Below are 22,387 nucleotides of genomic sequence, written 5' to 3' on the forward strand. Positions count from 1 at the left end.
CCACATTGTGGCATGGCACAGGTACATCGACGATATCTTACTATTTTGGACAGGTGGGCGGGAGTTGCTCACCAAATTCGTGCATCAGTTGAACGATAATAGACGCAATTTGCGTTTTACGTTTCAGGTGGACGACAGGACTGTCCCCTTTCTGGACCTAAAGATATCCTTGGATAGTGAGGGCCATGTGACCACTACCCTATATAGGAAAGAAACTTCTACTAACTCTCTGTTGAGAGCGGACAGCTTCCACCCCTCACATACTGTCAGGGGTGTTCCCACCGGGCAGTATCTGAGGGTGCGAAGGAACTGCTCTGAGGCAGCTTCCTTTGAGAAGGAGGCTAGTGATTTACGTAAAAGGTTCCGGGATAGGGGATATCGTGATGTCCACCTTAGACGCGCTTACCAACGCGCAGCTCATGCTGATCGCGAGGCTCTAATAGGAGTACAACAAAGCTCTACGCGTGTACAGAATGATATACGCTTTTGTACGAGATATTCTGTCCAGAGTGGTCTGATTATGGATATTCTGAGACGTCACTGGTACATTTTGCGTAATGATCCCAAGTTGAGTTCCCTGGTTCCAGAGTCCCCTAAAGTCTCTTTTAGGAGGGCGCCCTCCTTAAGAGACCTTTTGGTTAATAGCCATTACAATGGATCAGGAGACACCACCAGACACTGTAGGGTGACGGGGACTTACAGATGTGGTGGCTGTACAACCTGCCGCTTTATGCAGGTAGGGAAATTTGTCGACCTGCCGGACGGTAGAACCTGGACACTTCCTCATTTTGTCAATTGTGACACCATTCTTGTGGTATACCTCTTGGTCTGCCCCTGCGGAGCTTTTTACGTTGGGAAGACCAAGAGGGAACTCAGGAGACGGATTGGTGAACACATATCTAAAATTAAAAGTAAGGACCCAGTAGTTCTGTCTCCGGTGGCCCGACATTTCAAGACGGTACATGGGGGCAAGTACCACGACCTTAGGGTCATAGGTTTGGACCGCATACATACCAACATCCGGGGGGGTAATTTCGATAGACTGGTCCTCCAACGTGAAGCACGGTGGATTTTTGAACTAAATGCCACCACCCCCCCTGGGCTGAATGACTCGCAGAGCTATTCTTCCTTCCTGCCGCTGTGATTGGCGGGTTCTCCCTTTCCCTGGTGTCCTGTGTGTTTTGGTGCGCCATTTACCTTTAGTGGTGCATCAATAGTGCGTGTGCCTCTGACCTGAAAGATGTTGGACATGACCTGGCCTTGCGTTGTGGTTGCACCACGCACCTTGTGGCTATTGTCAGAAATCTTATGCATAATTTATATGGATAGTTTCCTATACGGGAGCCCAGTTTTTAGTTCTGTGGCCGCCGCATATTTTGCATGTTTTTCTATATTCTCCTTTTTTCAAGCCACTGTTCCACTTAACCAGTTTAAACCTTGTCTATATTGGTCTCCGAAGTAATGGCCGCTGGACGCTCCCGCCCCCATCCCCTCCCCTTGTCGGTGGACACTGGTTGTTTCCGCTGACGGGTTGTTGGTATGGGCGGCTGCGCCCGGATTGGCCAATGATCAGTTCTAATAGACAGCGTGTGCGTGATTGCGTGTATCCTGCTGGTTGACACGCCCCCTTGAGAAAGCCGGAAGTGAACCGGCGAAACATGTCGGGTCTACACGGCGTGTTGGTGTAACCCTCGTGGAGTATGCCCGCCCTCTGCCTTACCCATCCCGCTTAGCCGCACTATCCGGACATCCTTTGTTGGCACTGCATACAGCTCCATCTTGGACTCTGACGATTCTAGCCATAGCATTTGAATGGACCAGCTTCTCCTCCTGGTTGTGGATTACAGCAAGCCTACACTACCCGTTTTCAAGTGAACTGTGAGCTATCACGTTATCACCTTTGACACCCGGAAACTACATGGAACGGGTAGAGTATATCTGATGATCGTGGGCTCTAGGCATGGCTTTGCTGCTGGCTGCTTATCTTTGCTTTACTGGTCTTTTACTTGCTGTCTGAGGTCTGCGGACTGTGCTTGTTACTTGTGGCTTAAAGCGGATGTATTACTCTCTCCTTGTCCACACACACTGGAACTCTCATTGCTTGCCTAAATGCTATTACTGGAGGAACCTACACCTTCACCTACATAGTCCTGTGGACATCTATGCATTGGCTTAGTACGCAATTGGAAAATTATCCCTGTGTGCATGGTGGTTTGGATGACTGAGTGACGGTTAGGCTAGGGCCGGCCACCCTCCCCCTTGGGTGTACACCCTTTTAGATTGGAATAGAAAGTGATGTTTTATGATGCAATATTCGAATAAAATTTATACTTTTTATAGGAAATTGTGTTTCAATTGAAGTGTACTCCTCCCTCTCCTACCCTCGTACTTTTGCTATTTATTATTATAATTTAGAAAATAGATTTTATTTCTGAAATCTTGTATTTTTAATTTGGGTCCACTTTAAGACTGGTGCACACGTATAATTGTGATTAGCCAATCACCGACCAATTTTACCCCCTCCATGTAGTATGAGAGCTCACCTACACAATCTGCTCACAGTATTCAAAATCTGTTTGACCCTCATACTACATGGAGGTGGTAAAATTGGCGTATCAAAATTGAAAGGTGTGTAACATGCTGAACTCAGAACTTCTCTCTGCTCTAAAAGATAAGCAACATACTATCCTTTAAATAAACATTTCCTTGTTACAGCTGATACAAATCCTGCAATAAATCTGCAGTGTGTCTACCTTCTGCTTTCATGAGTGCAGACATATTGTTGACATCCTGTGTTTATCAATTAGCTGCTCTGCCGTGGCAGCCAGCTGACACAAATTACAACTTGATTAGTCCCAGATTAGGGGGAATTAGAGAGGCTAAATTAAATGCATACAATGTGCATTTCTCTATGCTTTCCTTCTGTCATGTGCAAGAGTTCAGGTACACTTTAAGAATAGGTATGTCACCGACACATTTATCCTTGGAAGAGACCCCCAGTTGAATTACCATTCCTGAAGAACGCTCTTCGGCTCTGTCCGCCATTCAGAGGGGGTAGGTTCCTTTTATCGGGACCCACAAACGTGTCCCACTTGACCTTCTCCGAACCCCCCAGTTCTTTCACCTTCTGCAGGCAGTTCTCCAGGTAGTCCAGGGGGTCATCGGGTCTGTAGTACATCAATCCATTCAGAAGCCCCTGGAAGGAAGAGGATAAAATGTTCATTGTGAATGCAATTTATTTCCTATTGATTCCCCCCAGCCTGCGCCGCCACCATCTCGATGAACAGAAGAAATCAGATAATGAGCTTACGCCGCAGCTTCCCATTAATCTGCTGCTCTTCTGAACTGACAATTATACCAGGTGAAAGCGGAGATGATGAAAGGTGTTCAGCCAACAAGGTGCATACTGATGAGAATACCGGGAACGGAACACGAAGAAGCTTCTCTTGGCACGCTCACATAAAAGCGAAACACGGCGGTCAGAAATCTGAGACTTGAGACTCCGGGTGCAGGAAATTATGCTGTAAGGTAGCAGCTCTGGGGCACTTCTGCTCACTTATCATAACCCCATCAAGTAGGGCTGCACGATTTTGGGTAAAAATCGAAATTGCGATTTTTCTCTCAGAAATTGAGATTTCGATTTATTCACGATTTTTTTTCAAAACAAGCTTTAGCGGGGTCAGGAGCCTAGCTATGGCGGGCTCTGTGTCAGAAAATTTTGCTGTGCATTCGCATTGCATTTCAGGCAATGCACATTTATAAGGCCTGAAGCCCTCTATGATGACCCCTCGGCTTTACAATGTGCGTGCGGTAGTACTAATGTGCGGCGTACGGGACTCTTATGAGCCGGGCAGCGGGGGGCGGATCCACTGACAGAAGCAGTGCATATTCATGATTGCTAATGAGCCGGGCGGCGGGGGAGTCCAATCCGGAGAGGCACACACAGCTTCACCAATCACTGGATATCTATGGTATGACGGCAGCGGTAGGCGGAGCTGTACAGAGCGTACAGCTCCGCCTACCGCCTCCGTCATTCCATTGCTTTCCAGCGATTGGAGAAGCTCTGTGCCGCTCTGGACTGGACTCGCCCCACCCCCCGGCTCATTAACATATGGAATATCCACTACGGCGTCTCTCCTCGGCACGTAGCGGTAGGCGGACCATGCGGCCAAGCACGGGCACAGCAGGCACTAAAAACCGAAAACCGCCGGATACTGACGATCCCCAGATCGTCTTCACAGGAACCGCGGTTTCGGTTTAAAACCGGAAAATCGTGCAGCCCTACCATCAAGGCTGAGGGTCTTTTGAACAAAGGTTATCTCCTGAACAGGTTAATAACTTTTCCCCAAGCCCGGATTTACATTACAGGAGCCTATAGGCACAGATGTCCTGGCACCCTAGACTTCACCCTCCATGAACCTACAAACCCCCACCAAACTGCATTACAAGTGTGCTGGCTGTCCCAGCTGTCACTTTACCCTTACTTCCCTTACCCATCATAGGTAGCTACAAGTGCCTCTTAGCAATAGGTAGCCAGAGGAACCTTCGTATTAAGTAGCTATGGGTGCCCCTGACTGAAGGGAGATCTGGTCAGTGGAATTCTGGGAGCTGTGAGTAACTTCTCATTTACACTCTGCTCGGGGCTCTGCATAGGGAAGGCAGGAGAGAGACATTTGAGGAGGGGAGTGAGCCGCCTTCCCATGAACAGGCGCCAGTAGGCAAATCGCTGCTTTGCCCTCATACTGTATTTCAGGTAAAAACTGGCATACAATTAGGAGGAGAAAGGTTAAACCTTTTCAACCCCCTGTGCTGATCATTGTGTGCTGAAGAGGGTAGATATGAAGGGGTGTCTACCTCCTTGCACTACAGTGAGAATGTGACCTAGCATCTGCGGGGGAGGGGCTTGCGTGCTGTAGCCCTGCCCCTATTGCATTCCCACCAGTTTAATGCCATAGTTGTGTGGCTCAGCGTGGTGATCACAGTGCTGGACATTGTCCAACAATTTCATCCACTTGTTCAAATAGAATCAGGATGATACCATTCTTGGCTAATTTAAAGAGTCACTGTAGAGTCATATAGTATAATGTAGTAAATTATTCAGGGTACCTACTTTTACAGTAATTATCCTGGTTTCACCATGAGAAACTCTTCCTATAGCTATATGTTGCTGTAGATTGGTGTGTGGCCCCACCCCCCAGTGATGTCACAGCCCTGGCTGTTTAGATATGTAGAATTCTCCTCCCACAGCATTCTGCAAGACCAGGTATTTTTTCTTCTGGCTTTGAAACACAGAGTATAAAAACATTCCGCAGAGCTGCACCTGATAGCAAAACACAGATGCTGCCACTTGTGATGGATTTCAAATAAGGGTGAATAAGAATGAGGGGGGGGGGGGGTGGGGATAGTGTTAGGTGCAGGTAAGGAGGGAGGATAGTGTTAGGTGCAGGTAAGGGAGGAGGAGGATAGTGTTAGGTGTAGGTAAGGGTGGAGGATAGTGTTAGGTGTAGGTAAGGAGGGAGGATAGTGTTGGGTGCAGGTAAGGAGGGAGGATAGTGTTAGGTGCAGGTAAGGGAGAAGGATAGTGTTAGGTGTAGGTAAGGGAGGAGGAGGATAGTGTTAGGTGTAGGTAAGGGTGGAGGATAGTCTTAGGTGTAGGTAAGGGAGAAGGATAGTGTTAGGTGTAGGTAAGGGAGGAGGATAGTGTTAGGTGTAGGTAAGGGAGGAGGATGGTGTCAGGTGTAGGTAAGGGGGTAGGATAGTGTCAGGTAAAGGTAAGGGAGGAGAGTGTTAGGTGTAGGTAAGGGGGGAGGATAGTGATAGGTATGAGGGGGAGGATAGTGTTAGGCGTTGGTAGGGAGGAAGGTTAGTGTTAGGTGTAGGTAATGGGGTAGGATAGTGTTAGGTGTAGGTACAGAGGAGGATAGTGTTAGGTGTAGGTAAGGGGGAGGATAGTGTTAGGTGTAGGTAATGGGGTAGGATAGTGTTAGGTGTAGGTACAGAGGAGGATAGTGTTAGGTGTAGGTAAGGGTGGAGGATAGTGTTAGGTGTAGGTAAGGGAGGAGGATAGTGTTAGATGTAGGTACGGAGGGAGGTTAGTGTTTGGTATAGGTAAGAGGGGAGGATAGTAATAGGTGTAAGGGGGGAGAATAGTGTTAGGTGCAGGTATAAGGGAGGTTAGTGTTAGGTGGAGGTATGAGTGAGGTTAGTGTTAGGCATTTCTGGTGGTGGTGGGGTGTTAGCGTTAGGCATAAGTAGTGAGGGTTAGTGTTAGGTGCAGGTAGGGGAGAGGTTAGTGTTAGGTTTAGATATGGGGTTAGGTTAGTGTTAGGCATATATGGGGGCCTCAGTTAGTGTTAGGTAAAGGTGGGCAGTTCAGGCATAGATGAATTGAGGGTGCCTCAATCAGCCATGTGCCAGGCATGTCTTCCTGCATTACATGATTACATAAGTTCAGGAAGAGATGCCAGCACTAGGGGCAGAGCTGAGCCATGACAGGTGGACACATCGGTGGACTCCCGCACGCAGCGGTAGGTGAGACAACACAACACAGCCACTGTCATGGTGACACCCGGAGCGGCTCACTCTTGCTGCCACCCCCTTAGTTTGCCACTGCTGTACATCGCTCATTCCCAAAACTGTTGCCATAACAATCAATGAATTACCAATGATTTACCATTAAAGGTTACAGTAATGGAGGTTTTACAGCTATAGAAATAACCTCTGGGCACCCTTACTTCAGTCTTTCTCAACCTATTTACCCTGGAGGAACCCTGCAAATACTGTTTTGGATCTCAAGGAACCCCTGCAAGCAATTTTTGCATCTCAAGGAACCCCTAAATTTAACCACTTCAGGACCAAACGAATTTTCACATATCAGCACTGCTCCCATTCATTCGCCAATAACTTTATCACTACTAATCACATCTAAATGATCTATATATTGTTTTTTTTTCAGGACAAATTAGGCTTTCAGGGTGTGGTAATTTTGTTTAGTAATAACCTTATTTTCAATGCATTTTAAAGCGAAAAGTAGAGAAAAAAACTGAAAAACATACTATTTCTCCATTGACATCCATTATAGTTTTACAATAAACAGTGCTAACTATAAGTGAAACCCCCTCATTTTATTTGCTTATTCATCCTGGTTATAACAATATTTGGATTATGTTCCTAGCACAATGTATGGTGACAATATTGTATTTGAAAATAAAGGTGTCTTGTGTGTTTTTTTTGTTCTTGTTTTCTCATTGTACAATACTGATGATTATAAGATATTATTTGCAAAAATAATGGTACTATACCCTCATGGCATACATATTTAAAAAGCCGAGTTTCTAAGGTAACGATATATGTTGTTTCTTTCATATTCTGTCACTTTGTTTTCATTTTACAAGTCTTTTATTTTGGTACAGCATATGCAAAAATGTAATTGCCTTTGATTCAGTTTGCGACTAAAAAGAATGCACAAGACATGAGCCTCAACCCTAAAACTTTCTCAACTCTATTCTACTACTTATCACGGTTAAAATGTTACTACATATGTCTCTTGTCGTTTTGCTAAAACTTTCCCAAATTTGATCATAATTTAGAAAATTACTTTTTTTATGTTGAATTGAGTTGAGTTAAGACACACCCAAATGTATTCTACAACTCATCTCGGTTAAAAATGATACTACTGTATATGTGCCTCATTTAGTAAAAAAAAACTGATGGTGCACTCTCCACAAATACACTGGACGTTTGTAAACTTCCAGTTGTCATTAAAGGGACACTTAAGTCAAACAAAAAAAAATTAGTTTTACTCACCTGGGGCTTCCAATAGCCCCCTGCAGCTGTCCGGTGCCCTCGCCGTCTCCCTCCGATCCTCCTGTCCCCGCCGGCAGCCACTTTCAGTTTCGGTGACAGGAGCCGACAGGCTGGGAACGCAAGTGATTTTTCGCGTTCCCAGCCACAATAGCGCCCTATATGCTGCTATAGCATAGAGTATATATCATATAGCAGCATATAGGGCGCTATTGTGGCTGGGAACGCGAAGAATCACTCGCGTTCCCAGCCTGTCGGCTCTTGTTGCCAAAACCAGAAGTGGCTGCCGGTGGGGACAGGAGGATCGGAGGGAGACGGTGAGGGCACCGGACAGCTGCAGGGGGCTATTGGGAGCCCCAGGTGAGTAAAACTATTTTTTTTTACTTAAGTGCCCCTTTAAGTGTAGCAAAGCTAATATATATTGCAGCTCTTCAGAGTCTCCATTAGAGGCTCCCTTTGCCATATCGACTTGTTCATTTGGTAAGTCAAGCTTACTCCCATTATTACAGTTATATGAAGCGCTCCCCCTGCTGTTTAAACTATGCACAGTTTTTTGCTGTTTTTATGATATCAATGACCAGGTATTCTTAAAGTGTCAGTTAGTGTCAGACACATGTCTATTTATACCTGGCCAAGTCTTGTGATAATTGTTCCCCCTTTTTTTAGATTGATATATGCACTTTAGTCTATCTTATAAGCTATATATTCACGGGCAAGATAAATATCTCCTATACTGTACTATGAATGCTGGATTCTTGCATATGTAATTTGTGCATTATTAGTACTATTCTTATTATTTTATTATTAATTTAATTTGTGGCTGCATGTATATGTATATGTGTGTATATATATATATATATGTATGTATGTGTATGTATATCTGTATATATATATATATTTTATAACTTTAGTTTTTAATTAATTTTTGTTATAAAAACCTCCTCCAGCATATGGAAATTTTGGGCATGTGGGCTTGGTTCGCGGGGGCGTGCGGGCTGTTTGGCGCGGGTGTGCTGGGTGGTTGGCGAGTGGGGTGCCGTTCGCGGGCTTTTGCGCGCGTGGGGTGCCGCGATTCGCGCGGTCGCGGACTATTGCAAACGCGTTTTGCCGCGGTCGCGTGGGTCGCGGCGTTTTGCGCGCGCGGGAGGCCGCGGGCGGCGCTTCGCGTGCTGGCTGTTTGGCGCACCCGTGCTGGACGGTTTGCGCGGCTTTGTGAATCAGGCCCATGGACTGTTGATTTTTGAACATTATATAAATACCTTCAAATGCAGCTGAACACTGCATTTGCATATTTACCATCTCCCATTTTAGATCGGCAGTCTAGATCCTTAAATTAGGTTATATTTACTTTTTTGAAAAATCGTTTTTCTGATTGATGGATCTATCGAATCATTCGATCGTTTTCATTTAACCCAGTGGTATGTATACTATTGGGATATAAATGTATAATGCATAAGTATTCATTGTATTGACCTATAACGCTGTCGATATAGTTATACTGAGGAGCTCTTTCACTATTGTAGGCACTTTTATTGGCCTGATGAAGCGGGCTTGGACCCGCGAAACGCGTTGCCTGTGCTAAATAAAAATCTTTTGTCATATACAAGGATTTCGTTATTGAGGTAAGCCACCTCATATTATTTCCTCGATTTTAAGCTGTTTTTAGATGCTTTTATTTCAACCAGGGCGCCTCTTTACCTTCAATTGTGCCCCTTTAAGTGGTTAATGTGCAGGTGGCATGGTCTTTAAAAGCTGGTGTGGCAGTTTATGTCTTGTTACAGTGCCCTTCATTATAATGTCCCTTTATTCTAATGCTTTTTTATTAATGTGTTAATTACTATTCTGACCACCAATTATAGTGTGCCCCCTATCATACTTCCCTCAAACCCCCACAATGGGGAAAAATGCCAAAGAACCCCTGCAATGTACCAAAGGAACCCTGGGGTTCCAGGGAACCCTGGTTGAGAAACCCTACCTACACATAGATCCAGCGTATTGTGATTGTATTGAGATTGTCGCAGTGTGTGTCACATATTGCAACAGGGTAACGAGATCTCTATTATTTGTTGTTATGCTGCATGAGAAAATGAGAGCGGTTTATTCGTTGTCATACCCAGTCCTGTGCCAATCACTCACACGGGTTGGCCGCTCTCCCACACACGTCTTTTGTACATTTCATTTCTCTTGCTCTGCGGGGATCTTTTACGTTCCCAAACAGAAAGGATTACGGCTGTCAGTTGGTTATTCTTTCCATGTGTAAATCCTCTCATAATGCCATATTTATTAAAGTATGCAATGCAATCCTGCTTTGTAAAACACACTCGGCCTGCTAAAAAAAACACTCTGTAATGTCTCCAAGTAGAACTCAAGCCAGAAACTATTTTTTCCCTACTTTCTTCTTTAGCAGAACAACTGCTACCGAATAACTGGCAATGGGCCCGAGACAGAAGCAAGCCTGTTTGGCCCTGTGCGACCTTGGTGCCCAAGACCTGTTGCTTCATAGAAGTGAGCACACTATCGGTGGGTCTGCTATGAGATCTAGCCACTCCTAAGCAGAGATAGATGAAGATGCAATGGGGCCCTATGCAAGGTAGTAGATTTGGGCCCCCTTGTGGTCCTTTTGGTAAGCTGAAGTGGAGGCGTACGTTAAAAAAGGGCGTCGGGAAAAAAGGGCGCAGGGTTTAAAACGATAAGCATGAATAACGTTTAAAAAAAATTGTGCTATATTTCGTTTAAAAATAATGTTTTATAACGTTATAAATCATTGAATAATGTGTATAAAATCGGCAATTGTAAAAACGTTAATCTTCCCTGTTTAAAAAGTGAAATGTATAATAACGTTTTATAAAAGATTAATAAGAATTTTACTAAAGCTATACCTAACCCTACTCTCATACAGAACCCCCCCTGTACCTACCCCTAACCCCTAGACCCCCCTGGTGGTGCCTAAACCTAAGACCCCCCTGGTGGTGCCTAACCCTAAGACCCCCCTGGTGGTGCCTAAACCTAAGACCCCCCTGGTGGTGCCTAAACCTAAGACCCCCCAGGTGGTGCCTAACCCTAAGACCCCCCTGGTGGTGCCTAAACCTAAGACCCCCCCTGGTGGTGCCTAAACCTAAGACTCCCCTGGTGGTGCCTAAACCTAAGACCCCCCTGTGATAAGCATTAATAACGTTTGAAAAAATCTTGTGCTGTTTATCGTGTAAAAATAATGTTTTAAAAAAGATTGTACTGTTTTTCATTTAAAAATAATGTTTAAAAAATTATAAATCATTAAATAATGTGTAATTATGAGAAGCAGTTATAAAACAGTAAAAGTCTCCGGGCGCCCTTTTTTCCTGTTGGGCGCCCATTAAACGATATTTATTATGGGAGTGAATGGTGGTGCCCTTTTTGTCCACTTGCCTCAGGCGCCCAAATTTACTGTTTCCGAAGTGGAGAGAGGCCAGAGAAGGTGGCAGGTGGCCCCTTCGACAACAAATAGGCCCCAGGAACCTGTCTAGGTTGCCTGGTGGATGATCCTGCTCTGCTCCAAAGTAAAAAGCACCCTAGTAACACATTATCAGGAGACGGCTGGGAAATTTGAAGCGGTTCATATCAAGACAGGACATTTGAGAACAGTATTAATAGAATTACGGTATTATGGTCATGTACAAAATAAGACTTCAGTTTTTAAATGAGCATTGGTGATCTGGCCACAACTTTGACGTTTGTGTGGACATCCACTGGCCTCTGCACCTGCATGTTCAGAAATCAGTCACCACCTCACCACACTTCCAATGACTACCTCACTACACCCCTAGTAATGGCCTCTCCACATTTCTATTCATGATTACACCACACTTGATTACATGATGACCTCCTTCAGTCATGTCCCACCATATCTCATGACTTTGCCACATATCTGTTCATGTACTGGTCATAACTTTAGCCATGACCTCACTACACCTCCAGCCATGACCCAACCATACCTCCAGTCATAACCTCACTACACCTCTAGCCATAACCTCACTACACCTCCATCCATGACCCAACCACAGCTCCAGTCATGACCTCACTACACCACTAGCCACAGCCTCACTACACCTCCATCCATGACCCAACCATACCTCTAGTCATGACCTCACTACACCTCCAACCATGACCCAACCACAGCTCCAGTCATGACCTCACTACACCACTAGCCACAGCCTCACTACACCTCCATCCATGACCCAACCATACCTCTAGTCATGACCTCACTACACCTCCAACCATGGCCCAACCACACCTCCAGTCATGACCTCACTACACCTCTAGCCATAACCTCACTACACCTCCAGCCATGACCCAACCATACCTCCAGTCATGACCTGACTACACCTCTAGCCATAACCTCACTACACCTCCATCCATGACCCAACCATACCTCCAGTCATGACCTCACTACACCACTAGCCACAGCCTCACTACACCTCCATCCATGACCCAACCATACCTCCAGTCATGACCTCACTACACCTCCATCCATGACACAATCACACCTCCAGACATGATCCCTGATATCTCCAGTCAAGACTTCACCACATCTACAGTTATGTAATTGCCATAACTTTAGCCATGACCATCTTTATCCATACCGACTACTTATTTATTGTATTTATCAAGCGCCAACATATTACTTGCACTCACTACATTTTCAGCTGTGACCCAACCACACCTCCAGTCATGAATTTGCCATATTGCCTGTCATGAATTTACATAAATTTACAGCACCTCCAGCCACAACCTTTCTACAACTAGAGCTGTGACCTCACTACACCTACAGTCATGAACTTACCATAATAAACCTCCAGCCATGACTTCACTACAACTGCCTCCACAACCTCACTACACCTACAGCCTTAACCTCACCACACCCCCTGTCATGACCTCACCACACTCATAAACTTGTCATAACTTCAGTCATGAGCTCACTATGCCTCTAGCCATGACCTTACTACACCAAGAGTCGTGACCTTACGACACCTCCAGTCATGACCTCAGCAGTCATGAGCCATATCTCCAGTTCTGAACTTCCCATGACTCCTGTTGTGACATCACTGAACCCTTTAGTAATGACCTCACTGCACCTCCTGACTCCCAGCTGCCACATCTGCAGTCATGCAGGCCATGGAGAACCGCTGAACAAATACATTTTAAGCTTTCAGATCACACTTTCTCATCACTGCAGTTTCTTTAGAGTAGCTTTAAAATAAGAAACGCAGTAATTTGGAGTATAAAAAGACCAATCTAAATACAGTACAATAAAACATTTACCTATGCATATCTGTACATTAGTTCTAAAAGGGGAACATTTGGGCGGAAAGTGGGATAAGGTTTTGGTTAGAAAGTAGGGATATTAACCACTTATATACAAAAATCCAACAGTATACCTAAACCCAGCGGAAGCAGGGCTGTGGAGTCGGTACAAAAATCCACAGACTCTGACTCCTCAGGTTAGGATTCCACCGACTCCGACTCCTCTAACTTGCATATTACAATCTTGTTGATTGAAAGTATGTAACATGAAATGCATCTCTTAACTGCCAATGCTTAGGAATTTTAAAAGACAACTGAAGTGAGAGGGATATGGAGGCTGCCATATTTATTCCCTTTTAAACAATACCAGTTACCTGGCTAGCCGGCTGATCTTCTGCCTCTAATACATTTAGTCATAGACTAAAACTAGTTCTTGGTAAGAGTACTTGTAGAAGGTACAGACCAGAGCAAAGAACATCTATCAGGCCCTATGCAATGTAACTGTGGGTACATGTAAGAGTGATGTGCAGGTACTCTGCAGGGGAATAAGGAGACTCTTCTTCTATTACACATTCTTCATGTACAATCTGAACCAGGTTTATGGGTGAGAGACAAATCCTCTGTGTTCAATGTGCACAACATTCTCAGTGTATTCCCTGCAGCTCTGTGGGGAGTGCATATGTAGAGTATAGTACTACTGTGTAACAAAGTAAACCTGAGACAGATGAAATTAAAGTTTTATACATACCTCGGGCCTCCTCCAGCCCCCTTTAGGCTAATCAGTCTCTTGCTGTCCTCCTCCGCCACCTGGATCTTCCTCTATGAGTCCCGGTAACTCAGCCAGTCAGCGGATTCCGGCCACGTGCCGCTCCTACAGCCAGGAGCATTCTGCACCTGCGTAATAGTGCTGTGCAGGTGTAGTACATTCCTGGCGGCGGAGTGTGTGCATGTGCACTACGCCCGACTGGCTCAAGTACCTGGACCCATAGCAGAAGATCCAGGTGGCGGAAAAGGACAGCGAGGGACGGATTAGCCTGAAAGGGGCTGGAGGAAGCCCCAGGTATGTATAAAACTTTCTTTTCATCCGTCTCAGGTACCCTTTAATTGGTAGCCACCAAACCAAATTTTAACAACATATCAAATTATTTGATTTAATGAGCATAAACCAGCATCAGCGCAGAATTATTTCCATCTCATTGACCATCTCTATTAGTGACACAGCTACACATCAGGCTTTATTCTTACAGCATAGATGTTATTTAGTATAGATAAGAGATTCCTGTGTACACATCATATACTGTATACAGTCACAATCAGATATATATATCTGACTTTAAAAATACAGTGAGTGCTTTATTGAAGCAGCACAAGTAACTTATTTTGATTGGTTTATTTCATTTTTGTGGACTAAGCACAGCTATTACTGTTTATATAAATTATTTATGATGACTTATCTGAGAAATAGAACATTTTATCATATTTTCTATTTTAATTACAGTTTAAATTTATTAGGAGTCAGAGTCGGTGCATTTTTCCCAACTCCGACTCCAGGTACCCACAAATTGCTTTGACTCTGACTCCACAGCCCTTCACGGGAGAACTTTACCCGTTCCAGGGGCGTAGATATACGTCTTCTGACGCAACCGCCTGCCGCACACGAGTGTGTGCACTCCCACACGTGTTCTCGTCGCTGCCTGTTAGTACACAGAGCAGTGAATGGGAACACAGTACTTCTTGTAACAGGTGTATGCAGTAAACAGTACACAATAGGAAGTGGGGGGACATCTAGTGGCCAAATAGTAAAATTGCACTTACATATCATCCATTAAATAAAAATACATAAAATACCCCATTAATTAACCTTACCTCCCCTTTCCGTAGTAACCCAAATAAAACACTTTTATAAAAAAAAAAAGTGACATTTAAAAAAAACCAAACATAAATAGTTACCGTAGGGACTCAACTTTTTTAATATGTATGTCTTCAGGGTAGATTACTGTTATTTTTCAAATACGGGCTTGTAATTAGTGACAGATGCAAAATTGAAAAAGAATACACCTGTATTTCCAAATAAAATGTTGTCGCCATACACTGTGATAGGGACATTATTTCAACGGCGTAAAAACCAGAACAAATGTGCAAATAAAATATGTGAGTTTTAACCTCCCTGGCGGTATATTAAAAACCGCCAGGGGGCAGCGCTGCCGTTTTTTTGCTATTTTTTTTTTTTAAAATCATGTAGCGAGCCTAGGGCTCCCCCCAGCACCTCCGATCGCCTTTGGCGATAGGCGATCAGGAAATCCCGTTCAAAGAACGGGATTTCCTGGAGGGCTTCCCGTGGCGACGGGGCGGGATGACGTCACCGAAGTCATGACGTCTAAGGGAGTCCCGATCCACCCCTTAGCGCTGCCTGGCGCTGATAGGCCAGGCAGCGCAGGGGTCTAGGGGGGGGCTCTACGGCGTCCCGGATAGCGGCGATCGAGCGCGGGGCGGAGGCGATCGGTGTGCTGGCGCAGCTAGCAAAGTGCTAGCTGCGTCCAGCAAAAAAAAAATTACGCAAATCGGCCCAGCAGGGCCTGAGAAAACCTCCTGCGCGGCTTACCGCCAAGGAGGTTAATTACAGTCGTATTTATTTTTTCAAAACTATAATGGCTAAAATCTAAGAAATAATGGTTTTTTTCCATGTTTTTCTTACTATTTCTGTTAAAATACATTTAGAATAAAATTATTCTTAGCAAAATGTACCACCCAAAGAAAACCTAATTGGTGATGAAAAAAACAAGATATAGATCGTTATCATTGCAATAAGTAGTGATAAAGTTATTGGTTATTGGTGAATGAATGGGAGGAGAGCAGAAATGTTAAAATGGGAAAAACCCCTTTGTGGTGAACTGGTTAATGTTTTTTTGTACGGCAAGTGATTCAAACTTTATTGTCAGACTATAGAAATCCATTGCAAAGTGTCAGGTCCCAAGGGAAAGCAAATAAAAGCAAAATCTAGTTGTGGCCAAGAAGGACCTGAAAATAGCTGCACGGAACAGCTTGGGATTGTAAGCAATAACCAGACCCAGACTGGGAACACGCAATACTCTGACCTGATGTCACCTTCAGCAGGATTTCTCCATAGAGTGTATATAATCTAATAGACATTGATTTTACAGGCTTTATTGTAGGACCTTCTGGTACCAACATATAAAGGGGCAAGCTCAATCTGAGGTCATCTATGTTGACTACCTGCTCAATACTCCTGCACAGAATTGTAACTCTCCAGTAATTATGGCTCAGGGCAAAGATGCATTGATCTAATTGATCCAATTATCTCTCGGGTTAAACGTTGTGGTAAGGGGAATCCTTTAATTGTTTGTATCTTCCTGTTAAAACATGTCTTAAAAAAAGAAGTCAGAGGAGGTCATATAAAGGGCTTTTTCTCTTGTTTTCTGTTAGAGCACAGGGATGGGGAATGAGTGCAAGTTTTCCAAGTAGCTGCCTATTTACCTGAAATATCATTGTCCCCATAGGCGAAGCAGGTGGTTTCGCGGCATGGCGTTGGGCGCCGCTATAGCACTAGTGGCATAGTCCACGGCCTCCGCAATGGGTAATTTGGCTGCCAGCGATTGCCGGATCCTGAATTACATCTCCCTTTGAGTTGCTACGACTCAGAGGGGGAATAGTATTTAACGTGGCCGGGAGTTTTAACGACAGCAGAGTGACGCTCATCCTGCGTCCAACTCACCGGCGGCGGGATAATACGTACGCCCTATTGGAAAGGTCAGGGACACCTCTTCCTAGAATCAACTGTATGCAGAGCAGACCCCATTATATCCCCTTCCCCTATGCGTCAGCGAGAGATCCAGGTTGGTGGATGTCTTAGCCAAGCCTTTTGTCCTCCTCCTCGCACTCCTGCTCTGTCATGCACCGAGCTGCAGTCAGGAAACAGGAAGAAAAAAATTAGATGAGAAAACGGATGTAAATATTTGCGATGAAAAAGCGAAAATTCACATGTGGGACCATTGATTTCCTTAATTCCGATTTGCATACAGGGCAATGGGTGGTGTAGAAATCTGGGGCATCTTGTGTGCGACTGTGCGCTCACTTCCATCTCCCCAAATCCTCTTCTCCCCCCTGCACCTCTGAGACGGATCAGAGCTGCGGAAGCCACAGCAGACCATATACAGTACTTTACCTAATTCTGGTAGGACAGGTCCTCTTTACAACTCCATGTAGTTATGTCTTGCAGGAAATGCTGTATCAGGAGAGCCGCAAGCTAATAGGCTGCACATGGCAGCTGAGGTAAAGTATATGTCCCATTGCGGTGGGGGTTCATATGTACTTGGGAGGCCCATGTTCGGGAGAGATGGAGGGGGTAGGGAGAAGAGGTGTTCGGGAAGCTCATGTTTGGGGGGAGTAGGTGCAAGTTACACCCCTGTACAGGAACATAACTCTGCAAAATCCAGAGATCTCCTTGCTCTGCGACTTTGTTACAAATCATTGGGTCGTGTGAGCCAGAGTATTTTTATTTTTCCTTTTGTGCGAAACATGAAATCCACGAGCCGGCATATCTTTGGACTGACCATAGTCCTTGTCCTGTGTGCCTTTTGAACATGCTCTCGTTGGATGTTTATTGAGTCCAACCTTAAATTATGGGAGACGGCACGCCAACTTCTGAGCATTTTTTTTAAATTATTTATAGCAATAAGAATGGTACTTTCTTTTAACTCAAATCTGTAGTGCTATTTCAGCTAATCACTTATCTTCCATTGAGGAGAGGAAACAAGCTGTACCAGTGAGTGCCCACACAGAATTCTGAAAACATTTGTGCCTGAAGTTAGGCTTATATCAGCACACAGCATGTCCAAAGAAAACTCAAGTAGCTTCAACTGGACACCTTTTTCTGTTTTATACTGTAATGTTTTATACTGTGCATGTGCGGTCGTGCTGAAACGGGACCAGCACAGTCGCACTAGGGAAGAAAAAGATTGTGGCCGCAATGTTAAAGAGGATCCTTGGCATCCCTATTGCTGCCCGTGTAGGGAGAGGTAACCACAGTTACAGCCAAGCTTTAAATCCACCCTCTGCAAAACATCTATGCTTCCGATATTGCGCTGTGCAGAGGGGGCAGTGCAGAGGCATTGGAGGATGGGCTTCTTGACAGATCACAGCTTTTGCCCACTTTTTCAAGAAAAAAAAAAGTTGGGGGGTAAACTTATCCAGTTTTATATTATTACTATTTAGTATTTACATAGTGCCAACATCTTCTGCATTGATGTACAGAGTATATATTGTCTTGTCAATGAACTGTCCCTCAGAGGGGCTCACAATCTAATCCCTCCCATAGTCATATGTCTATGTATGTATCGTGTAGTGCATGTATCGAAGTCTAGGGCACAGGTGTGGAACTCCAGGCCTGGAGGGCCAGATCCATGCCAGTGTTTAGGATGGACTGAGCAAGAGAGGAATGTTTTTTACCTGATGGACCACACCTTTCCTGATTCAGACCCATCAATTCATTTGAGCTGTGTTACAAATGTGAGAAGACCTCGCACCTTGAAAGACCGGTTTGACATCTATGGTCTAGGGCCAATTTTACAGGGAACCCAAATAACTTATATGTATGTTTTGGGATGTGGGAGGAAACCGAGTGCCCGGAGGAAACACATGCAGACACGGGGAAATCATATAAACTCTGTGCAGATAGCGCCCGGGCAGGTATTCAAACAGGGGACCCAGCGCTGCAAGGCGAGAGCGCTAACCACTACGCCACAGTGCTATGTCTCATGATTTGACTAAGTGAGAATCAATACAGGGCGTGCTATATTGTGACACAAAGAGACAAATGCGTTCTTCTGAAAATGACTCTACTTACAACAAAGCTGAGTGGGAGTTAAAAAGAAAATCAATAAAGCAAAACAGTTTTTAATCAACAGAGGACGTGTTAAACAAGGGCAAGTCCTAAATGACTACTTTATTGCATCAAAGTCCAATTCCCTTGTAATGAATTGACGTATTGGTGGAACATTAATTAAATTACCATAAATGGGATTAGACTGCGTTAGACGGGGTTAGGACAATTCCAGAAATTGCTATGCGACTCAATCAATTTACAAGAGAAGAATGCGGGAAAAATATAGCTGCATAAAGGGGTTCTCCAGTTCGCTTGAAGATATGACCATTTGTATGTCAAAGGACACCTGAACTGAGAGGAATATGGAGGCTGCCATAATTATTTTCTTTAAACCACATAAAAAGCCCTCCATTAAAGTGGATCTGAGATAAACTTTTACTCATTGCATTATTGTGTTCCTTTCATATAGTTTATAGGGCATTCCTCAAGCCAAATACTTTTTTGTTTTGTTTTAATACTCTAATCTATATATATATAAAATCGGATGTATGTATGTATGTATGTATATATGTATGTGTGTGTGTGTGTATGTGCCGCGATCACGCGAAAACGGCTTGACCGATTTGAACGAAACTTGGTATACAGATCCCTTACTACCTGGGATGATAGGTTCTGGGGGTCTCGCTGGCACCCTGCACACCTGGGCGGAGCTACAAACAGCAAATCAGATTTCACCCATTCAAGTCAATGGAAAAAATGTAAAAGGCTGCCATTCTCACAGTAATCAAGCCAACGTCCCCACACTTGGCACAGTTGGTCACTTGGTGACCGAGGTTACAAATCCAGGAAATGTGGGTGGAGCATAACACAGCCAATCAAATTTCAGCCATTCATTTTAAATGGAAAAATGTAAACTGCAGCCATTCTTAGACTGTTAATCGCAGGGTTCTCAAACTTGCCACAGTTGGTCACTGGGTGAATGCGATTAAGATTCAAGAAAGTGGGTGGAGCCTACTACAGCCAATCAAAATTCACCTATTGATTTTCAAGGGGAATATTAAAACTGCTGCCATTCTTACACTGTTAGTGGCAGAGGCTTCAAGCCTGGTACAGTTGGTCATTGGGTGACTGGGGTCCAAATCCACTAAAAGGGCGGGGCCACAAACAGCCAATCAGATTTCCTTGCTGGATAAACTGCTTCCATTCACACATTTTTGATGCCAGGAACCTGAAAGCTAACAAACTTGGTCGTTGAGTGACTGTGTGTCAAGGTTACAAAAAGTGGGCGGAGCCAAAAATAAAGTTCACTAGGAAAATATAAACTGCAGCCATTCTTACACTGTTTCTGGCAGGGTTCTCAAACTTTGCACAGTTGGTCACTGGGTGAATGGGATGAATATTCAAGAGAGTGGGTGGAGCCTACAACAGCCAATTAAAATTCACCTGTTGATTTTCAAAGGGAATATTTGCATTGCTGCCATTCTTACACTGTTAATAGCAGATGCTTCAAACCTGGTACTGTTAGTCACTGGGTGACTGAGGTTCAAATTCGGAAAGGGAGCGGAGCCACAAACAGCCAATCAGATATGTTTAATTTCAATGGGAATATACAAATAATTGATACCAAAAGCCCAAAGCTCATAAACTTGATCATTGAGTGACTGTATGTTAAGGTTAGAAAAAGTGGGCGGAGCCAACAACTACATTTTATTCCAGCGGAAAATATAAACTGCAGCCATTCTTCCACTGTTAATGGTGGGGTTCCCAAACTTGACACAGTGGGCCACTGGGTGACTGGGATTAATATTCAGAAATGTGGGTGGAGCCAACAACAGCCAATCAAATTTCACCTATTGATTTTCAAGGGGAATATTTACATTGCTACCATTCTTACACTGTTAATGGCAGAGGCCTCTTAGCTGATAGGTGACTGGGGTCCAAATTTACTAAAGGGGGCGGAGCCACAAACAGCTAATCAGATTTGTTAGATTGATTTCAGCCATTCTGTTATTGGCAGGGTTCTCAAACGTGACACAGTTGGTCAATGGATGAATGGGATTAATATTCAGGAAAGTGGGTGGAACCTACAACAGCCAATCAAAATTCACCTATTGATTTTTAAGGGAAATATTGAAACTGCTGCCACTCTTACACTAATAATGGCAGAAGCCTCAAACCAGCTACAGTCGGTCATGAAGTGGCTGGGGTTCAAATGCACTTAAGGGGTGGAGCCACAAACAGCCAATCAGATTACTTTACCGGATAAACTGCTTCCATTCACACAATTTTGATGGAAGAAACCCAAAAGCTTAAAACTTGGTCACTGGGATTTTCTCAGATTAATATTCAAAAAAGTGGGTGGAGCCTAAAAAGAAAATCAAAATTCACCTTTTCAAGGGGAATATTTAAATTGCTTCCATTCTTGCACTGTTAATGGCACAAGCCTCAAACCTGGTACAGTTGGTCATTGGGTCACTGGGGTTCACATTCAGAAAAGGGGTGGAGCTACAAACAGCCAATCAGATTTGTTTCATCTCACTGGTAAATTACAAATTATTGAAGCCAAGGACCCCAGAGCTCACAAACTTGGTCATTGAGTGACTGTGTGTCAACAAAAATTGGGCGGAGCCAAAAACAAATTTCACTAGGAAAATATAAACTGCAGCCATTCTTACACTGTTAATGGCAAGGTTCTCAAACTTTGCCCAGATGGTCACTGGGTGACTGAGATTAATATTATGGGAAGTGGGTGGAGCCTATAATAGCCAATCAAAATTCACCTGTTGATTTTTAAGGGGAATATTTAAATTGCTTCCATTTTTGCTCTATTAATAGCAGATGCCTCAAACCTGCTACAGTTGGTCATTAGGTGACTGGGGATCAAATGCCGGAGAGATGCAGAGCCACAAACAGCCAATCTGATTTGCTTAATTTCTATGGGAATATACAAATTATTGATGACAAAGACCCCAAAGCTCACAAACTTGGTCATTGAGTATTTGTGTGTTATGGTTAGATAAAGTGGCCGGAGCTAACACCAGCCAAACACATACCCGGGCAACGCCGATTCATCAGCTATTATTCATAAAAGTGGATGGAGCCTACAAAAGCCAATCAGAATTAATCTATTGATTTTGAAGGGTAGTATTTCATTACTGCCATTCTTGCACTGTTAATGGCACAAGCCCCAAACTGGGTACAGTTATTTATTGGGTGACTGGGGTTCAAATGTAAAAAAGGGGTGGAGACACAAACAGCCCATCAGATTTGTTTCATTTCAGTGCAAATTATTGATGCCAAAGACTGCAAAGCTTACAAATTTGGTCACTGAGTAATTAAGTAATTGTCTGTTACTATTACAAAAAGTGGACATAGCCAACACCAGCCAAATGCATACCCAGGCAATGCTGGGTCATCAGTGGGCGGAGACAAATAGAAATTTCACTAGGAAAATGTAAACTG

The 22,387-nt window shown here is 44.1% G+C and overlaps 1 protein-coding gene across 3 annotated transcripts in view; it reads right to left on the bottom strand.

Annotated features, from left to right (window-relative positions):
• AK5 (adenylate kinase 5) overlaps positions 1–22,387 on the bottom strand; it is a 390,301-nt gene that overhangs the window by 318,402 nt on the left and 49,512 nt on the right. For all 3 annotated transcript variants that reach the window (XM_068239188.1, XM_068239186.1, XM_068239189.1), the window contains exon 2: positions 3,010–3,196. In XM_068239188.1, coding sequence (XP_068095289.1) covers positions 3,010–3,196 — 187 coding nt within the window. The remainder of the gene's footprint in view (positions 1–3,009; positions 3,197–22,387) is intronic.

This window comes from Hyperolius riggenbachi, chromosome 6 (assembly GCF_040937935.1).
Source record: "Hyperolius riggenbachi isolate aHypRig1 chromosome 6, aHypRig1.pri, whole genome shotgun sequence".
In the NCBI taxonomy this organism is placed as follows: Eukaryota; Metazoa; Chordata; class Amphibia; order Anura; family Hyperoliidae; genus Hyperolius; species Hyperolius riggenbachi.